This window comes from Micropterus salmoides, unplaced genomic scaffold, assembly GCF_014851395.1.
Source record: "Micropterus salmoides isolate LMB-PRFRI ecotype aquatic unplaced genomic scaffold, ASM1485139v1 Ms_hic_scaffold_16, whole genome shotgun sequence".
Lineage (NCBI taxonomy): Eukaryota > Metazoa > Chordata > Actinopteri > Centrarchiformes > Centrarchidae > Micropterus > Micropterus salmoides.
In genome coordinates, this window is record NW_024040707.1 from 23,736,654 (window position 1) to 23,751,542 (window position 14,889).

The following is a 14,889-nucleotide window of genomic DNA, read 5'->3' on the forward strand; positions in this document are numbered from 1 at the left end:
ACGCAGACTGTTTATGGGTTGCTTTTACCAGACTTCTTTTCTCAGTGGGGAGCAGTAAGTAATTTGGAAGCGACACGTGTGTGAAGAGAACTAGCACTGGTCATCAATGATTACTGCTTTGTGCTCACATCAAAGCAGGTGCACAGTGTAATGTGAATGTGTGCCACTACTGAAGCATAAGAACAAGACGAGTCACATTCTAAATATGAGGCTATAGTTTCAGAAAATAACCCACATGTGTAAACGCATTACTGTGTGAGCCTAATATGTGTAGTGCTCAGGTTCTGTTCACAAAGTCCACCGTGTTATCAGCCTGTCTGATTATAAACCTGCAAAACCTGAGGACCGTTCCCCGTCACCTGTACACTGTGACTTTGCAACATGTGGGTGAAAGGAATCTTTTCTCTGGCCTTATCTAGCACTGACTAAGAGTATCTAGATGCTGCAGGTTTTAAGGAACATAGGCTAGAAGCTTATTCCAAAACATATCGTCTCTTTTGCCATAATGGGAACCCACAAGAAATGGGCGTGTATTTCTGGGGTCCTGACACGCAGTTTAAGAGCTGAGACCCTGGAGAAATTACAGGGACCAGTATAAATCCAGCAGCCCGGGATGTGGCAAAGAAAAGCTGAAAGACATTAATAATGACAATGAGTACAGCAATGTGTTTCCATATCCCCAGCATGATACTCAACTTATTAATTTTGGTTCCCAGGGTGAAAAACTTTACAGATACACAATGAATGGCATTAACACACAAGTAAAGCATAATAGCAGCCAGAAGTCCCGTGTGGCAGTAAAACTTCAAACTGTAGGATAGCATTTGCGGCCAGCCTGCGGGTAGGAGAGCGCAACATACTCTCTTCAAACCACTGGGGTGTAATGTAAACAAGGCCAATCTGGTCTTCCATTACGTGACCATTTACAGTCACAAAAGAACTCCAAACCTTCAAATTCTCAAAGACTATGTTTAGAGTTAAGTCAGTGTTTTCCTCTGGGACATTTTTCAGTAGCGGGGGAATGGGTTTTTGTTATACCTGGGTGGTTAGGCTCTAATTTGTAAAGGCCAAGTACTGAACTTGTCAATAATCATAATCATTCACAGACAACAATGAGTTCCACATTTCAAAAGTCTACTGTACCATGTCAACTTTTTTTAAAATGTCCCACCTTATTCAGTCTGTGACTAGTCAAAAGTGACAACGAGGAGAACACTGACTTTATGAAAAGTTGAACACGTTTCAACAAAAGTTAAAATACAGCTAAATAGCAAGCCAAACATGAAACCTATCTCTATGGTCTTCTGTCCTACAGCTTCAGCTGCAAAACAGTTGTGGGATGTGGGCTGGTGCATAGTCAAAGTGGACTGACAACACATCTCGCACGCAAAATTCAAGTGGCCCACAGAGCACCTGGCCCATCTGTGTTTCTCCCGGTGCTCCTCAGGGCCAGTCCGACTGAGCTCTGCCTTGTTTGTCACTCTGCCTGAGGAGAAATGCTGTACTCACACTGTTGTTTATTTGGCCATCATGACTTTACGAGTGATTTACATCTTGTCACTGTTACATTTACTCATTTAGATGAACCTTTTTTCCAAAGCAACTTACAATTGCTATATATGTCTTAGGCCTCTGGAGCAACCAGGCTCAGGGACCCATTAGTGGATGTGTCGCAGTGGAAATCAAACCAGTCTCCCATAGCAAAGGCACATAACTTATCCCCTGCGCCATCACCACCCCAGTGGCCCCTGTTCCAGCCGCTCATCCTCAAAATGGACAGAGGACATTTCAAACTGCAAACATCATCAATTATGACTCTTTCTATAATGAATCTTTTATTTAGTGAGATTTTGTAATTGTAAAACTTTCCTCGAGCCAAGAAAACCGATTTAAATAAAGTCTATGTGTGGAGTGGGAACTCGCAGGCCAGCAGGAGAAACAGTACAGTGCATTTTCAGCAGGACGCATATGCCCACAAGTAAACCTGGAAGCTAGAAAGTTTCTGTGTGGTACCAGTGTTGAGTTAGCGGCTCAGTGAGGCTGAGAGACACAAACTCCGATGTGTTTGTGTCTATTTCTCTCTCTCTCTCTCTCCCTCTCACACACACCATCATAACTGCAATACAAGGACAGAGTTGTGAAAGTCTGTCATATCAAGGCTACGCAAATATACTGATAAAGATGCTTGTTAAAGAACGGAGGGCTGTGAACTACTGACTCCCGACTTTCTTTATCTGAATCATGATTAAGCGAGGCCACTGCCTATCACAGTCACTTCCAGCAGCGATTGGCTGAGAGCTTTTTCAATGTCAGTGGTTTCTATGGTGACAACAGCCATGGCTGTTTAGGGCACTATGTTAAGCCGATGAAATGCACCCCAAATCAATCTTCTTAAAGGTAGGTTATTAAGTAGTTATTTAGGCTCCTCACTGGCTAGTGGGTTTCGAGATCCATCTGTAACAGTTTCAAAATGAACTGTTTTCTCTCCTATGTCTAGCCCAACCTACATTATACAAGATTAAAATAGAAGAAGAGGAACCACTCTTTGCCCCCGAGTAGGTGGTTATTGTTTTTGTCTGTGTGTATTAACAAGATATGTCAAAATGCTAGTAACAAATTTCGATAACATTTAGTGGGGAAAAGGCCATACTGTAGGCCAAACAACAAGGAAATAGGTTTTTCTGGGCTGATCCGGATGCCTGTACAGATTTAGGTTTAATATGAACCACCATCTGACCTAAACCATATGTATTAGGTGCAGTGTTATATAAAAGCAACAAAGGAATTACATCAACAGTGCAGAGTTAATAAAATAAACCCCATTTTCACATGTGAGCTGGACTGTTCAGTTGACAAGTCAGAACGATGTGAGGCCGGGTGCGATACTACCACCAGCAACGTGCTGGTCTTTGTCTGTTCAGCTGTCTGCTCTAACAGCCAATTTGGCAGGAAACCAAGCATCATCCCTTTTCTAAAGCACTAGCTGGAGGCAGGGAAACTCTTTTGTTCACTCAACACAGTCACAGGTGAAAACCAAAGTTCATTTATCGCCCCAGTCTAAGGTTACTCTGAATGGATGAGTGCAACAAATACCATTCCCCTGATAGTAGACACGTAAACACATACTTTTACATACTGCACACACACCAAGTAAATCCAACACAAGTTATTTTAATGGAATCCATTTTTCAAAATGATCTCCTGCGAACATCAACACATATGTAAACACATTTTCTAAAGGGTTTATCGTAACATTCCCCACCACAACAAGACTTTTGTCACCTTCATGTAATCCATCTCTACATTCTGTGATTTATTCTGCTTCACTAGACTGGGTTTCTAGAAAGCTCTAAACCTAAGCCCCCGTGTCCACCAAAGCGTTTTTTTCCTGACGCCAGTGTCTTTTTTCAATTCATTGCAATGGGAGCGAGGTGCTGAGCGTCTTTTCCGCGCTGGGCGCTGAGAGTTGAAAAAAACGCTGTCACTTTTTACCCAGCCGTCCAATCACAGTGCAGGAGGGGCGGGACAAACACCGCACCGAGCACATCCGATCACGAAACAATTTGCCTACTCGCCGAGGTGTTTCCTAGCCCGCAAAATCTCATGAACCTGTGTACGGACAGTCTCTGCTCTCATGTTTCAGCCTTCTCTTCGTGCAGAGCAAGGGCCAGAGCAAGTAGGCCTACGTACTTTGTGGTGACATTTTTACATTCAGTAAAATTAAGTAGGCTACCCTACTTGCAGCACATCGCCTCCACGGAAGTTATGTATCATAGCAACTACAGCGTCTCGAAAAAAACCCCCACTGCGCCTCCAAAACGCACCCTAGCGCTCCCAGCGCTCCCAGCTAGGCGTTTTCAGAAGAGCAGGTGGCATTATCAGCTGGCAAAAAACGCTTTGGTGCTAAATTGGAATAGAGCAATCATATTTGTCTTCACATGGAAATACAATGTCGGCTATGTTTTGCTTTGTAGAAGGGGATATTGAGGGATGTGGATAACACCAGCTGGCTGGAGTGACCGACTGTCTCTCTGTGTTTCTATCCACCTGAGGCCTGTGTCTCTCCCGTCTTTCTGCATGTCTGTCTTTCACTCTTTGAAGTAAAAGAGTGGGTACCCATGCAGTTAAAGGATTCCAAAAATCAACAGCCACTTTTCACAGATTAGAAGACAAACATATTTTTAGAATACCTCTTAATCTAGAACTTGCTTGCCAAAGTGGCTATAAGGGTAGACAAACCCAGCTGCATTTGGTATTTAATCTTGGCTCTAACTCAACTAGTTTCTCTCTCATTCATCCTTCTTTCCATACACTTCCCCACCTTGTTAATTCTCTTTCTTACCGTGCCAAAGACGGCTCTACTAAACCGCCCTTAAAACCCCTCCTCTCTCTAAGCCATCTTGTCTAATGAGATTGGGCCTGTATATCGAGACCAACACATGCAGAGCGAGGGGGGGGGGGGATTGAGAGAATTCAATTTTATTGAACGAGTAGGTTTAGAGAAAACAGGATGAGAGGGTGATGGCTGAATAATGACAGCCGACTGACAGATGGAAAACAAAGATGTGGTTGTCAATGGAACAGCAGAGATCTACCCGTCTCAAGTGTCCATTTGAAAAAACAAATAAAAAGCAACCAGGAATGTGTGAGACTGTGACACAGAAAAAGAAAAGAAATTATGATGTGTTTTGTCGTTCGGTTTAGACTCATGCAACCATCCCCACAATGGAGGACAAACTGAATGTGTACTGTGACCTCTTTTTACAAGCTCTTGTAGAAAATGATAAAAAGAATGCTAGGTAACCCACAAGTCCCAAAACACTGGCCAATTCACTCTTATCTCACATTGCTAGGTTGGGAAACGCCAACAAACAAGAACTGTGGGTGGTAAGTTTATCTACTCTTACGGAGAGCATGTTGAGTAACCAACCATTGTTTAATTTAAAAAGATCTGGTGGCCTGATAAAGCAGGATATAGGCCTGATAAATGTTAATCCAATCACTGACTATATTTGAATTGTCTGCAAAGATCCAACTATTGATCTTCTTCTAAATAGGCCTATTTGTAAGCTGTTTACATGATACATAGCATAGCCTGGTGAATGAGACCACCATCTCCACATTACAACATCTCACTTTCCCTCCAGTATTCAGCTACAAACCCTATTCCGGCGTCATAGAATAAATCATACCTCCATGAGTAGATTCAACTGTGAGAAGGAGCTCAAAGATGACTGCCTCAAGTAAAGACACAGCACTTGAAATTGGCCACACAGGAAGCATGTTTGTAGAGAATAAATAGTGGCAAAGACCGCTTGTAAATGACAAAAATGGCAGATATATAGAGTGATGCGTTTTTGAGAGGGAACATCTTTGGCATGAATTGTAAAACAGTTAAGACTGCGAGATGTGTGACAAAATGCTCTTCAACACTGAATATTTCCTAACTTGGGCTGAAGTATCGCTCTAAGTGGGTTAATACTAGAACATTGTTATGGCTGGTGGATATAAAAACACAACTGAAATGACCTGCATTAAAAAGATTTGTAAAACTGGAAGACATCAGTTTGCTTCTTAGGAATGACTGAGGATCCTTAACTCTCACCAGAAGTCCCTGTTACAGCCCACTGAGTCGACTGTGGAACCAGTCACAACATTGATCGCTGGAGGACTGATTCCTACACCCTCTGTAACTGAACCGCTTTCTTTCTTTCCCTAACTTTGTTCCTATCCCACGCCCTTCTCTCATCTTCCACCTTTGCACTCTATTAGTTTTGTATCAGAATATATACTAAGACCACAACACAAGTTCAATTTGATAACAGCCAATACTTACCACTTACCCCACCACCCATAAATGTCCCTGTTTTTCCACTGCCTCGCTCTGTGCAGAGGGGAACAGGGGTCAGTTTGGGTCCACGGCCATTGAGTGTTCCTCTTTAAAACATCACCCGCTTTGATGCATAACTCTTGGATGCCTCTTGTTTTAACACCAAGTTGCGGATCTCCATCTGACTGTAATACTGAAAGCAGGATCCTAAAATATTTTGCTCTCTGATTCCTCACATTTTTGATTTTATTATTTTGTGTCCATGAATGGGACATGTGGTAACTTGTAGTGGCCTGTAAATCCCTAACAACATAAACAGAGAAAGGAAGGGCAACACATCCGCTGTAATCTAGACGACTGAGTACGAGGTTAACACGTTTACATAAATGTTCTGGGTTATGTTCATTTACTATAACGGTTTTGAAATTCAGTCCATCATCGGGTTATGTCAGTGAAGGCTTTAAATGGACTGGCGTGTGAACTCCAAACAGGGGCAGTGGATGAGGATGTACAGCCACTAGCTAAAGGCCAAACCACTCCATTTCCTCATTTTTCTGCAATATGTCTGGTGGGCAGAGAATACGGAAGTACCAGAGATCAAATGATATCTATCAGCAAATAGAAGCAAAGCAGGCTGTGTCACTGCTTCGGCTGTCTTCTTTCCTTTCTCATGGTGGGTTCTTCTTTTCGTTCTTCTTTTCGTTAGTCTTTGTGCACTTCTATTTGTTCTTTCAGATGTTGTATTTTCATTTTTCCGGAACTTCCTGTTTTGTCTCTCAACAAATACACTGCCCGCTTTTTGTCCTTTTGTCAACCACAAATATGTCCTAGAGGATGCACAGACACGTCAGCTTACACAGAGACTAGATAAAGGCGACTACAGGATAACACAGACTTTCAATGCCTCATTTGCACATGATTTAAAAGTGTGTCTTTGACTAACAATGGCCTAAGGTTCCACCAGATTACATTACATTTATTCATTTAGCTGATGCTTTTATCCACAGTGACTTACAATTGCTAAGTATGTCAGAGGTCGAACCCCCATTGGAGAAACTAGGGATTACGTGTCTTACCCAGGGACACATTGGCTGTGTCGCAGTGAGGAATTGAACCCGGCTCTCTCACACCATCACCTCTCGCACCATCACCACCCCAGGGTTGACCACTACATTTCCTCAAATGCTGTGTTGTAATGTTTCAAGTTGTTTCACCTCCAGTATCTAATGGCGATTTTCCATTACCAGTACCAGCTCAACTCGCCTCGCCTCTACTCGACTTGGCCGTGCTCCGTTTTCCATTGCAGATAGTACCCAGAGATGGTACCCCTTGATGTAGCTGGTTGTCATAGCAACGCCACACACAACTTCCGCAACGTAATGTTCAATGTGACACACACATCGGCGATCCACACAGCTTTCTCTTTTTTAAGTTCAAACGTTTCAACATTCCTCAGAATGTAAAGACAGATAAGCGGTATGAAAACCTTCCAGCTGTGTTTTTCTCTGCCGTTGTTGCTGCAGCGGTCTGTGTGACGGCGGGAGCAGAGGGCTCTGTGAGCGGACGGCTGGCCGGACTCACACATTTTTGTTCTGCCATCACTTCTCGTAAAACTGTCAATATTCGAAATCTACACAACTGATTTCTCACCTCAAAACTTCTTGGAAGTGGATTTAGTGATTAAATACCATACGAAAACTGTAAAATATAAAACTTTCTGTTACTGGCCTCTGTCTGGCGTGCGCAATGATGACGCAGTTAATAGTGACAATTCTCTCTGACCAATCACAGCAGTCTGCTGTGTTTTCACGTCACATTTAGTATTGCCTCAGCTCGCTTGGAACCTTGACGGAGGTGATACGAAAAAAAGTACCTAGAAGCAGGTACAACATTTCCACAATGGCGAGTCGAGCTGCTACCGTGCAGTGGAAAAGGGGCTTAAGTAATAATACACAGTGTCTCTCTTGATGTTACTGTTCACTTTTAACAACATGCTTCTTATTTTTATAAATTGATCTAGGCACAGAAAACAAATGATCCAAAGAGTCTGGAAGTCAGCATATTTCTGTAAGTAAGTAAGTCAAGTAAAGAGTCTCAAAAAGATAAGAAAGGAAAAGGTGGATGACAGCGGGCAGGAAGGTAGACACACCAGCAAAAGGAATGACGCAAAAACAGAAAGACAAAACGACTGCTGAACGGAAAGGACAATCAACAGGTGGCGAAAAACGTACTTTGGTAAACAGAGGAAAAAATTAAGGAGAAGAAACACACGTAAGACAGAGAGCGAGTTCAGTTCACATACGCAGGTAAAAGTCACCTGGGCAGAGAGCCAAGAGGAGGGTTTAAAACATTTCAGATTCAAATGTGGTAAAAATAAATAAATTAAAAACACACACACACACACACACACACACACACACACACACACACACAGGTACGGTATTACAAAACAGTCAGAAAGCCAGACTGAGTAGCATGAGCCGTCTGAGGGCTTTTCCAATTAGCTGTGGCAGCTCTCTGTAGGGATGCTAGGCTGCGGGAGATTTGCCTGAAGGCTGAACGCACACTGCAGCCTGCTAATCAGGTCACCTGTTGCACAAGAGACTAGCCACACACGCACACCTTTACAGGCATACAAATGTACACACTCAGTGATGGGCACTCAGGGACACGCATGTGCTCCCTCTCCCTTTTAAGTCGCTCATACAACTGTGAACACACACACGCACCGTCCCTGCAGGATAATGAATACAGACATCTCAGCTCCGCTCGCTGCACTAATTACCAGCTCCTATAGGGGCTCAGTATAACGTCCATTTCTCACACACAAATGAAAGGAAAACATCACGGAGTAAAACTGGATTAAGGAAAATAGTCCAGAGTGAAGACCTGAATTAGAAGAAAATATTATTCAAAGAGAACGGAGAAAACTGTACACGTTAACGAAAACCACTGGGCTCTTTCTGCCCTTTCTATGTACGTTCCAACAGTCATGAGTTACTTTAGCTACTAAACACATATCATTACTATATTGGAGAGGTAAAGGAAGAGGGAAACAGAGAAAGGCACAACAGCAGGGGGTGGAGGGAGAGACAGAAAGAAGTGAGACAGAATTTGTTTTATAAATAAATGTGGTATTAAATATCTCATTGTAAAGTTATGGAGACAGATGTTTCCTGTATGATCTCTTTGGTACATTAACCCACACACAGAGGGAGTTTAGACTGAGGGCATGTGGTTAACAGTTTAACGACAACTTTTTTCTATGTACTTGTTTTTTTAATCACTGAAGAAAACTGAGTGAAAACTGACACACCACAGAAACTGAATGTAAAACCTTGAATTCAGTTACTGAGGGTCTCACTTAGGACCTTACTGTATTTCAAAGCATGTAAGGCCTTTAACCTATTCAAACTGCCAGACTGACACTCCAAAGAAAAAAAAAACATTCATGCATTCGAAAACATGTCTGTATTGCATTTTTTTTTGTATAATTCCTGTACTTTCCTTAATATACCACAGTTCTTTGTAACTCGAGTGACTGTTGAGTAAAATGGAAAGATCACACATTTCACCTGGATTAACCTGGCAAGTCTATTTAAAGAAGGGGATCCTGATATTTATTCATGTATTCTTACATTTCTAGCAGAGCCAATGCATTAGTCTCTAAGTGAAATATAGCAGCTCTGAATTAATACCTTTAATCCATCAATATACCACTTCTTAACTGAAACTCAACACAGGAAGGGTAACTTAAATGTCATTGGCCCAACATCACCAGATATGATGGAGGTACAAGAGTTTGTATTCAAAACAATAACTCCTTTTGTTAAGCAGCTTAGGCCTGTGTCGTGATCCTGCTGTGGATTTAGGCAGCGAGAGTTAGGAAAACAAAGCAAGTAAAATAGTACGTCATGTTTCATGGGTATACTGTACTATCCATGGGAATACATAACCAGCAATCGAACTCATTTACATTTTAGGCCTTTAGCTGTTCAGCACTCATACCCAGCGATTTCCTGCTGTGCGAATGAAAGGTTAAGAGCACACTGGTGAATCATCATAGCTGTAAGTAGCCTAATAAAAGACAATAAAAAGGATGTCAAAATTTTTTTTTGAAAAATACAACAGATAAATATCGTGTTCATGTTACACAACTAGCATTTCACCACTTTGGACTTTTTAAACATATTCAGGTCCAATAAAACTACTTTTCCCATACAGACAGCTGCACTGTGCGGCTCAGCTAAACAGCTATTTTTCTTAATCAAGAGATCAAAACCCAAAATAAGTGATTGGCCTACTTCTAGTGGGTCAAAGCCTGACAAAAGCATGTTTTAATGTGCTATACAGGTGAGAAAATTACTTTCTTCTCAGCTGAATTCTTTTTCAAACCTCTAACAGTGTGTGTCAAAGTCAGACCTTAGAAAAGATGCTCCATCTTGGCACTAAACTCTGACACAACACGTAAAACTATATTTTACACAAAATGTTCTATTTTTAAGTAGTTATGGGTACTCAAAGTTCCACAAGTACTGGATAGTGTACAGTAGACAGCTGACAGCAGAAAAAGTAATGTGGTAACTTCCAACACAGGGCCCAAACCAGACTCGATCCAGGGAGGTTGTGATTGTATGGTCAGCATCTAAACATCCTAGGCCATCAGAAACACCCTATGAAACTATATTACTGTTCAGTTTAAGTTACGCACAGAGGTACACCGTTTGTATTCTAGCATTAGTGGTCATGACTGTAATGTGTTATTCTCTGTAGATCAGGGTTGAAACTAAACAGGTTGGGTATGCGTCACCTATGGAAATAACTAAGAATATCTATCCATGCTTTGTAATCCCGAGTTTTAAAAGTTATTTTGGTTTTCTTCACAAGACCAAACTGTTTTGGAGCATGTGCTGTTGAACTAGTACCACTATAGCACTCTTTATACCTATAGGCTAAATCAGTGGTCAGGCAAGAGCACATGATGTCTTTCATTATACAAGCCTGTGTTGTTCCCCTCAGAAGCGATGTCCCCTGGGAGCAGTGTACACTGGCCTGGTCTGGATAATCTACCCACAGCATACAGGCAAAAGCTTCTCCCAGGAGTACAACAGTATCAGATCCCTGTCCTTTATTGCCACCTTGGATGATGCTTAACAACTGATCGCTAATCAGAATGTACTAGGAAGACTTGCTTCATGCCGTCACTGGCTGGAATTTGAACGGGCGTGAAATCAAGTCATAACACATCTGCTTGCCTTCACAAGTACCCACATACACATGCACGCACAGACACCACCTGGGCACGCAAATACACACCGCTCCCTCAGCTGAGGATGCAGCTGTTTGACAGCAGCCAAACCCCACTTGTGCGAGCATAGAAACAGAAACTGTAATCCCCCTTTTACCCCGAGCCAGCTTGTACCAATCTACGAGGCTGGCCAGCATTGCTTTCAGCAGAGATGAACATTAGCATTTGGGGCAAGATAAATATGGTTAACCTATAAATGAAACAGAGTCAAGCTGAAACTTAGGTTAAAACGAAAACTACTATCCAAGTTGAAGAAAGTTTAATGAACTTAACTAATGTGCTCAACAACTAGACTCCACCAATACTTTTCTATGTGACGATGATACAAACAGGAGAGAAACTGCGCAAGCCATAATCATACCTCAGACACATTTAGATTGAGTTGATTTAGTATTTCCACACACAGAAAGCATTGTGAAATTCTGTCATTAGCTTAAAAACGTCTTCAGATCATCAGTGAATTTCAGGAGTTACGCTTATGTTAAATTCACAGATCACCGCAGTGGATCATTATGATGGATAAACTCATTGACACAGCGGAAACCCCCCTTCACAAGGTGACAGCGCTCCACAGCACACTGATGTGATCTAGGCCACTCTGCTCTCAGCAGCACAGAGGAGAGCTGAGCTATGGAGCAGCTTACATCTTCTGCCAGTCTGTCAAACACAGGGGAGTGATGCGAAAGAGGCACTGCATAACTTTTGCTAAACCATGATAGAGCTTCAAAGCAATGGTCAGATAGTTCATGAAGTCTTAAATGTACATAAGTACACTGTTGCTTAGAAAAGACATGCATTTTATCCTGAAAATATTGTCTTTATTCCAACTCTACTTTGATTGTCAAGTTGTATGCGTGGGCCTATTCAATTTTCTGACATCACGGATTTAACTTTCAGAGCGTATCCTGGCAAAAATGGTACAAGGATCAACTTATTACATTAAAGTGGTAAAGACTGGCATTTTTTTTTTTCTGATAGTCAAAAGCTGAAAAAGTTTCTTCACAACTTTTTTTTTTCCAATCCCTTGTGACTATAGCTCACAGTGTATCTGCAAGTTGCCTTTTGTTACTTTTATTGCTTGCAAGAATGTAGTCCGAGATCATTTCAATGTAACTAAAGTGGAAAGCTTTTATAAAAGGTCTGTGTAGTCAGGTCAAAATTACTTTTAAAATTAGTTTAAAATGTTCAGTTTCTGAAATGATTTTAATGGAAAGCTATGCAAAATGAGACCCTTTAAGGCCTTCAAACTGATATACTGAAAACATTTAAAGTACTTTTTTAGATCCTGACAGCTGGATAGATGATGAGAATGGAGAAGTCCTAGATTAGATGAGTGGCAGATGAGGTCTGCCTAGCTGAACTGTCTGCTTAATGGGATTTTCAGGATGAAAGTGTATGTGTGCAAATATGGCATGCCTCATCTTCACTTTCCAACCACCTCACAGCAACACACACTCTTTCATTCTGCCCCATCTCCCTCACAAATACATTGTTCAACGCAACAACTGACAATCATAACAACAAAATATTAACTTACGCTCAAAGTCAGAATCATCATCTTCGTCATCCTCGCCATTGGACTCTGTTTGCATCGGCTCCCCATCAAACATCACTCCTTTCCCCGTCTTGCCACCAGCACTGGCCCCATCCTGATTTCTGTTGTCCCTCAAACGGGTGAAGTACTGTACTGCAAACTCCACCAGGTCTGACGGCCTTTGTCTCAGCACCTCCACAGTGTAGCCCTGCAGCAGTTCGGTCAACCCCACTGGTATCTCAATACTCATGGCTGTACGTGGCTCAGTGGCGGCGTTTGCTATCTATCTACAGAAGCAGAGAAAATAAGTCTGAGTTTGTTTTGGTACAGAGTCATAATTGTGTTTGATTACTGGGCTGTGATGTGTTTAAGGATTGCCTAATTGTTGATTTGAACAGCTGACTTTGACTATGCCAGTACACTGTGTGAGGCCTGAGAATGTTAAGTGGCTGATGAACTGGGATGTCCAGGGACAGCCTGGGTATCTGAAGAAATAACCATAACGTTTTGACAGCTGAACAGACAATACATTGTCATTTATAAGAAACATAATGCAATTGCAATGCAATAGCCTACATTAAGTGTTGCTGTGACACAGTCACTGAACGGCCACTTTATCTAGGGTTGAGCCAGGGAACACACAGTTCCCGCAGCTGCACAAAACAGATATTAGACTAGCATTTCCTGTGGGGCAAACAGATAACCAGTCACATTCGTTGGGTTTCACTAACATTACTACTTTGCATCGTCAGAAACTGAACTGTCAACTTGGGTGGGTGGACGTGTATAACTAGCTAGCCAAGCAGCTAATTAGCTAATACTCATGACAACTGGTTTACTGCGCTGTTCGGTCCCCAAGTACACTTACTTACTAAACTTACATATCTAACATAGCTAACAGGGAACGACTTCAACAAACGTTAGTCGAGCTGCTATTTAAGTGGTTGGATCAGGCTTTAGCTATCTTGCTAGCTAGTGTGCCACCTTCAAGGAAGCCTTAACCGTTAGCTTAACGTTACGTTCTTAGTATGGCGCACTGGCTGTAGGAGCTAAGCCACAGATAAGTGGCTGCCTGGATAAACGTTGCCATGCAAGCACAGCAAGTTGTACAGTAGGTTACCGGTAAGCCGTTTGGCACGCTAACTTCTCCTCTCGTTACCAACTGTGTGTCACTTACGTGAGATTCTGTCTCCCCGGCTAAACTAGCCAGTCCCCTCCTTCTCAGCGTCTTCCTTGTTCTCTCTTATTTCGCCTCTTCTTTTTTGCCGGTCTCTTTGCCAGTGTAGCGACCGTATCCCACCTCAGAAGTGACTTGTCCAACGTTAAAGCCCACAATTTTACGTTGGCGTCACCTAGCTAACGTTTAGAAGGCTATTTTAGCTTGCCAGCCCGCTCTAACTTGCGGCGATGCTGGCTACGGTGAGAGGGAAAAGCACTCGACTTCACCGCTGCAGCTTCTTACGGCGTCCACGCACTTGGTGAGGGTGGGACTTGCTTGCTGAGGGGCTGTAGGGAGAGGTGGCTAGCAGGCAGGCTAACTGGCTAACTTCTTGTTGGCAACTGCCTGTTTTCTTTTGACAAGCGTCTAGCGGCTCCACTCTTCTCAGGACTCAAAGTCAGCTGCTGCAGCCAGGTGACAAACACCCAGTGTTTACAGCGTCGCGCCACACCGCCGTTACGAACAACCCGAAGTACCGACGAAACCCGTTCAAACGTCACTCCGAACGTAATAACAACATGAGAGACCTGCAAAAATTAACAGATAACACGTTTCCTCCTTCCCGGCGAGGAACTCCACAGTTTACACGCACAGATGCACCGCTGGCGAGAGAGAAAGCGTGAGGAGGCGTGGTTAGTCGGTGAGCAGGACGCGTTTGACATTGATTGACAGAAAGCACGGGCAATCACAATACAAGTTCAGAATACCATAGCCAATTGGATGTGTCATGTAAAAGTAGAGGCCGGATCAAAGGCAGAACTACATTTGGACCAACGGAAGTGGCCTTGGCGATTTGGGTGAGAGAGAACACATTCCAGCTAACATGCATGGTAGGCTGTGAGAAGATGTGTACTATTCTGGGTTTTGTTTCTGAAAGTGTATTTTCAAAAATATGTTAAAAGTACTTGCGTTTGTGTTGGAACAGTGGGATGTCTCCTTAAAAATATAGCCTACCTGTGATGTGCTTTGGAAAACATACAGACATAAAATCACATATA

The 14,889-nt window shown here is 42.5% G+C and overlaps 1 protein-coding gene across 2 annotated transcripts in view; it reads right to left on the reverse strand.

The window, feature by feature from the left end:
- Positions 1 to 14,494, reverse strand: part of prkar2aa (protein kinase, cAMP-dependent, regulatory, type II, alpha A) — a 49,515-nt gene extending 35,021 nt beyond the window's left edge. The window contains exons 1-2 of one of the 2 annotated variants that reach the window (XM_038722998.1): positions 13,850 to 14,494; positions 12,676 to 12,955 (exon numbers count right to left, since the gene is read on the reverse strand). In XM_038722998.1, the coding sequence (XP_038578926.1) occupies positions 12,676 to 12,922 (247 nt within the window). In that variant the 5' untranslated portion in view covers positions 12,923 to 12,955; positions 13,850 to 14,494. Of the gene's footprint in view, positions 1 to 12,675; positions 12,960 to 13,849 lie in introns of both variants that reach the window. The other variant, XM_038722997.1, reaches the window with a different exon arrangement.
- Positions 14,495 to 14,889: the final 395 nt, after the last annotated feature.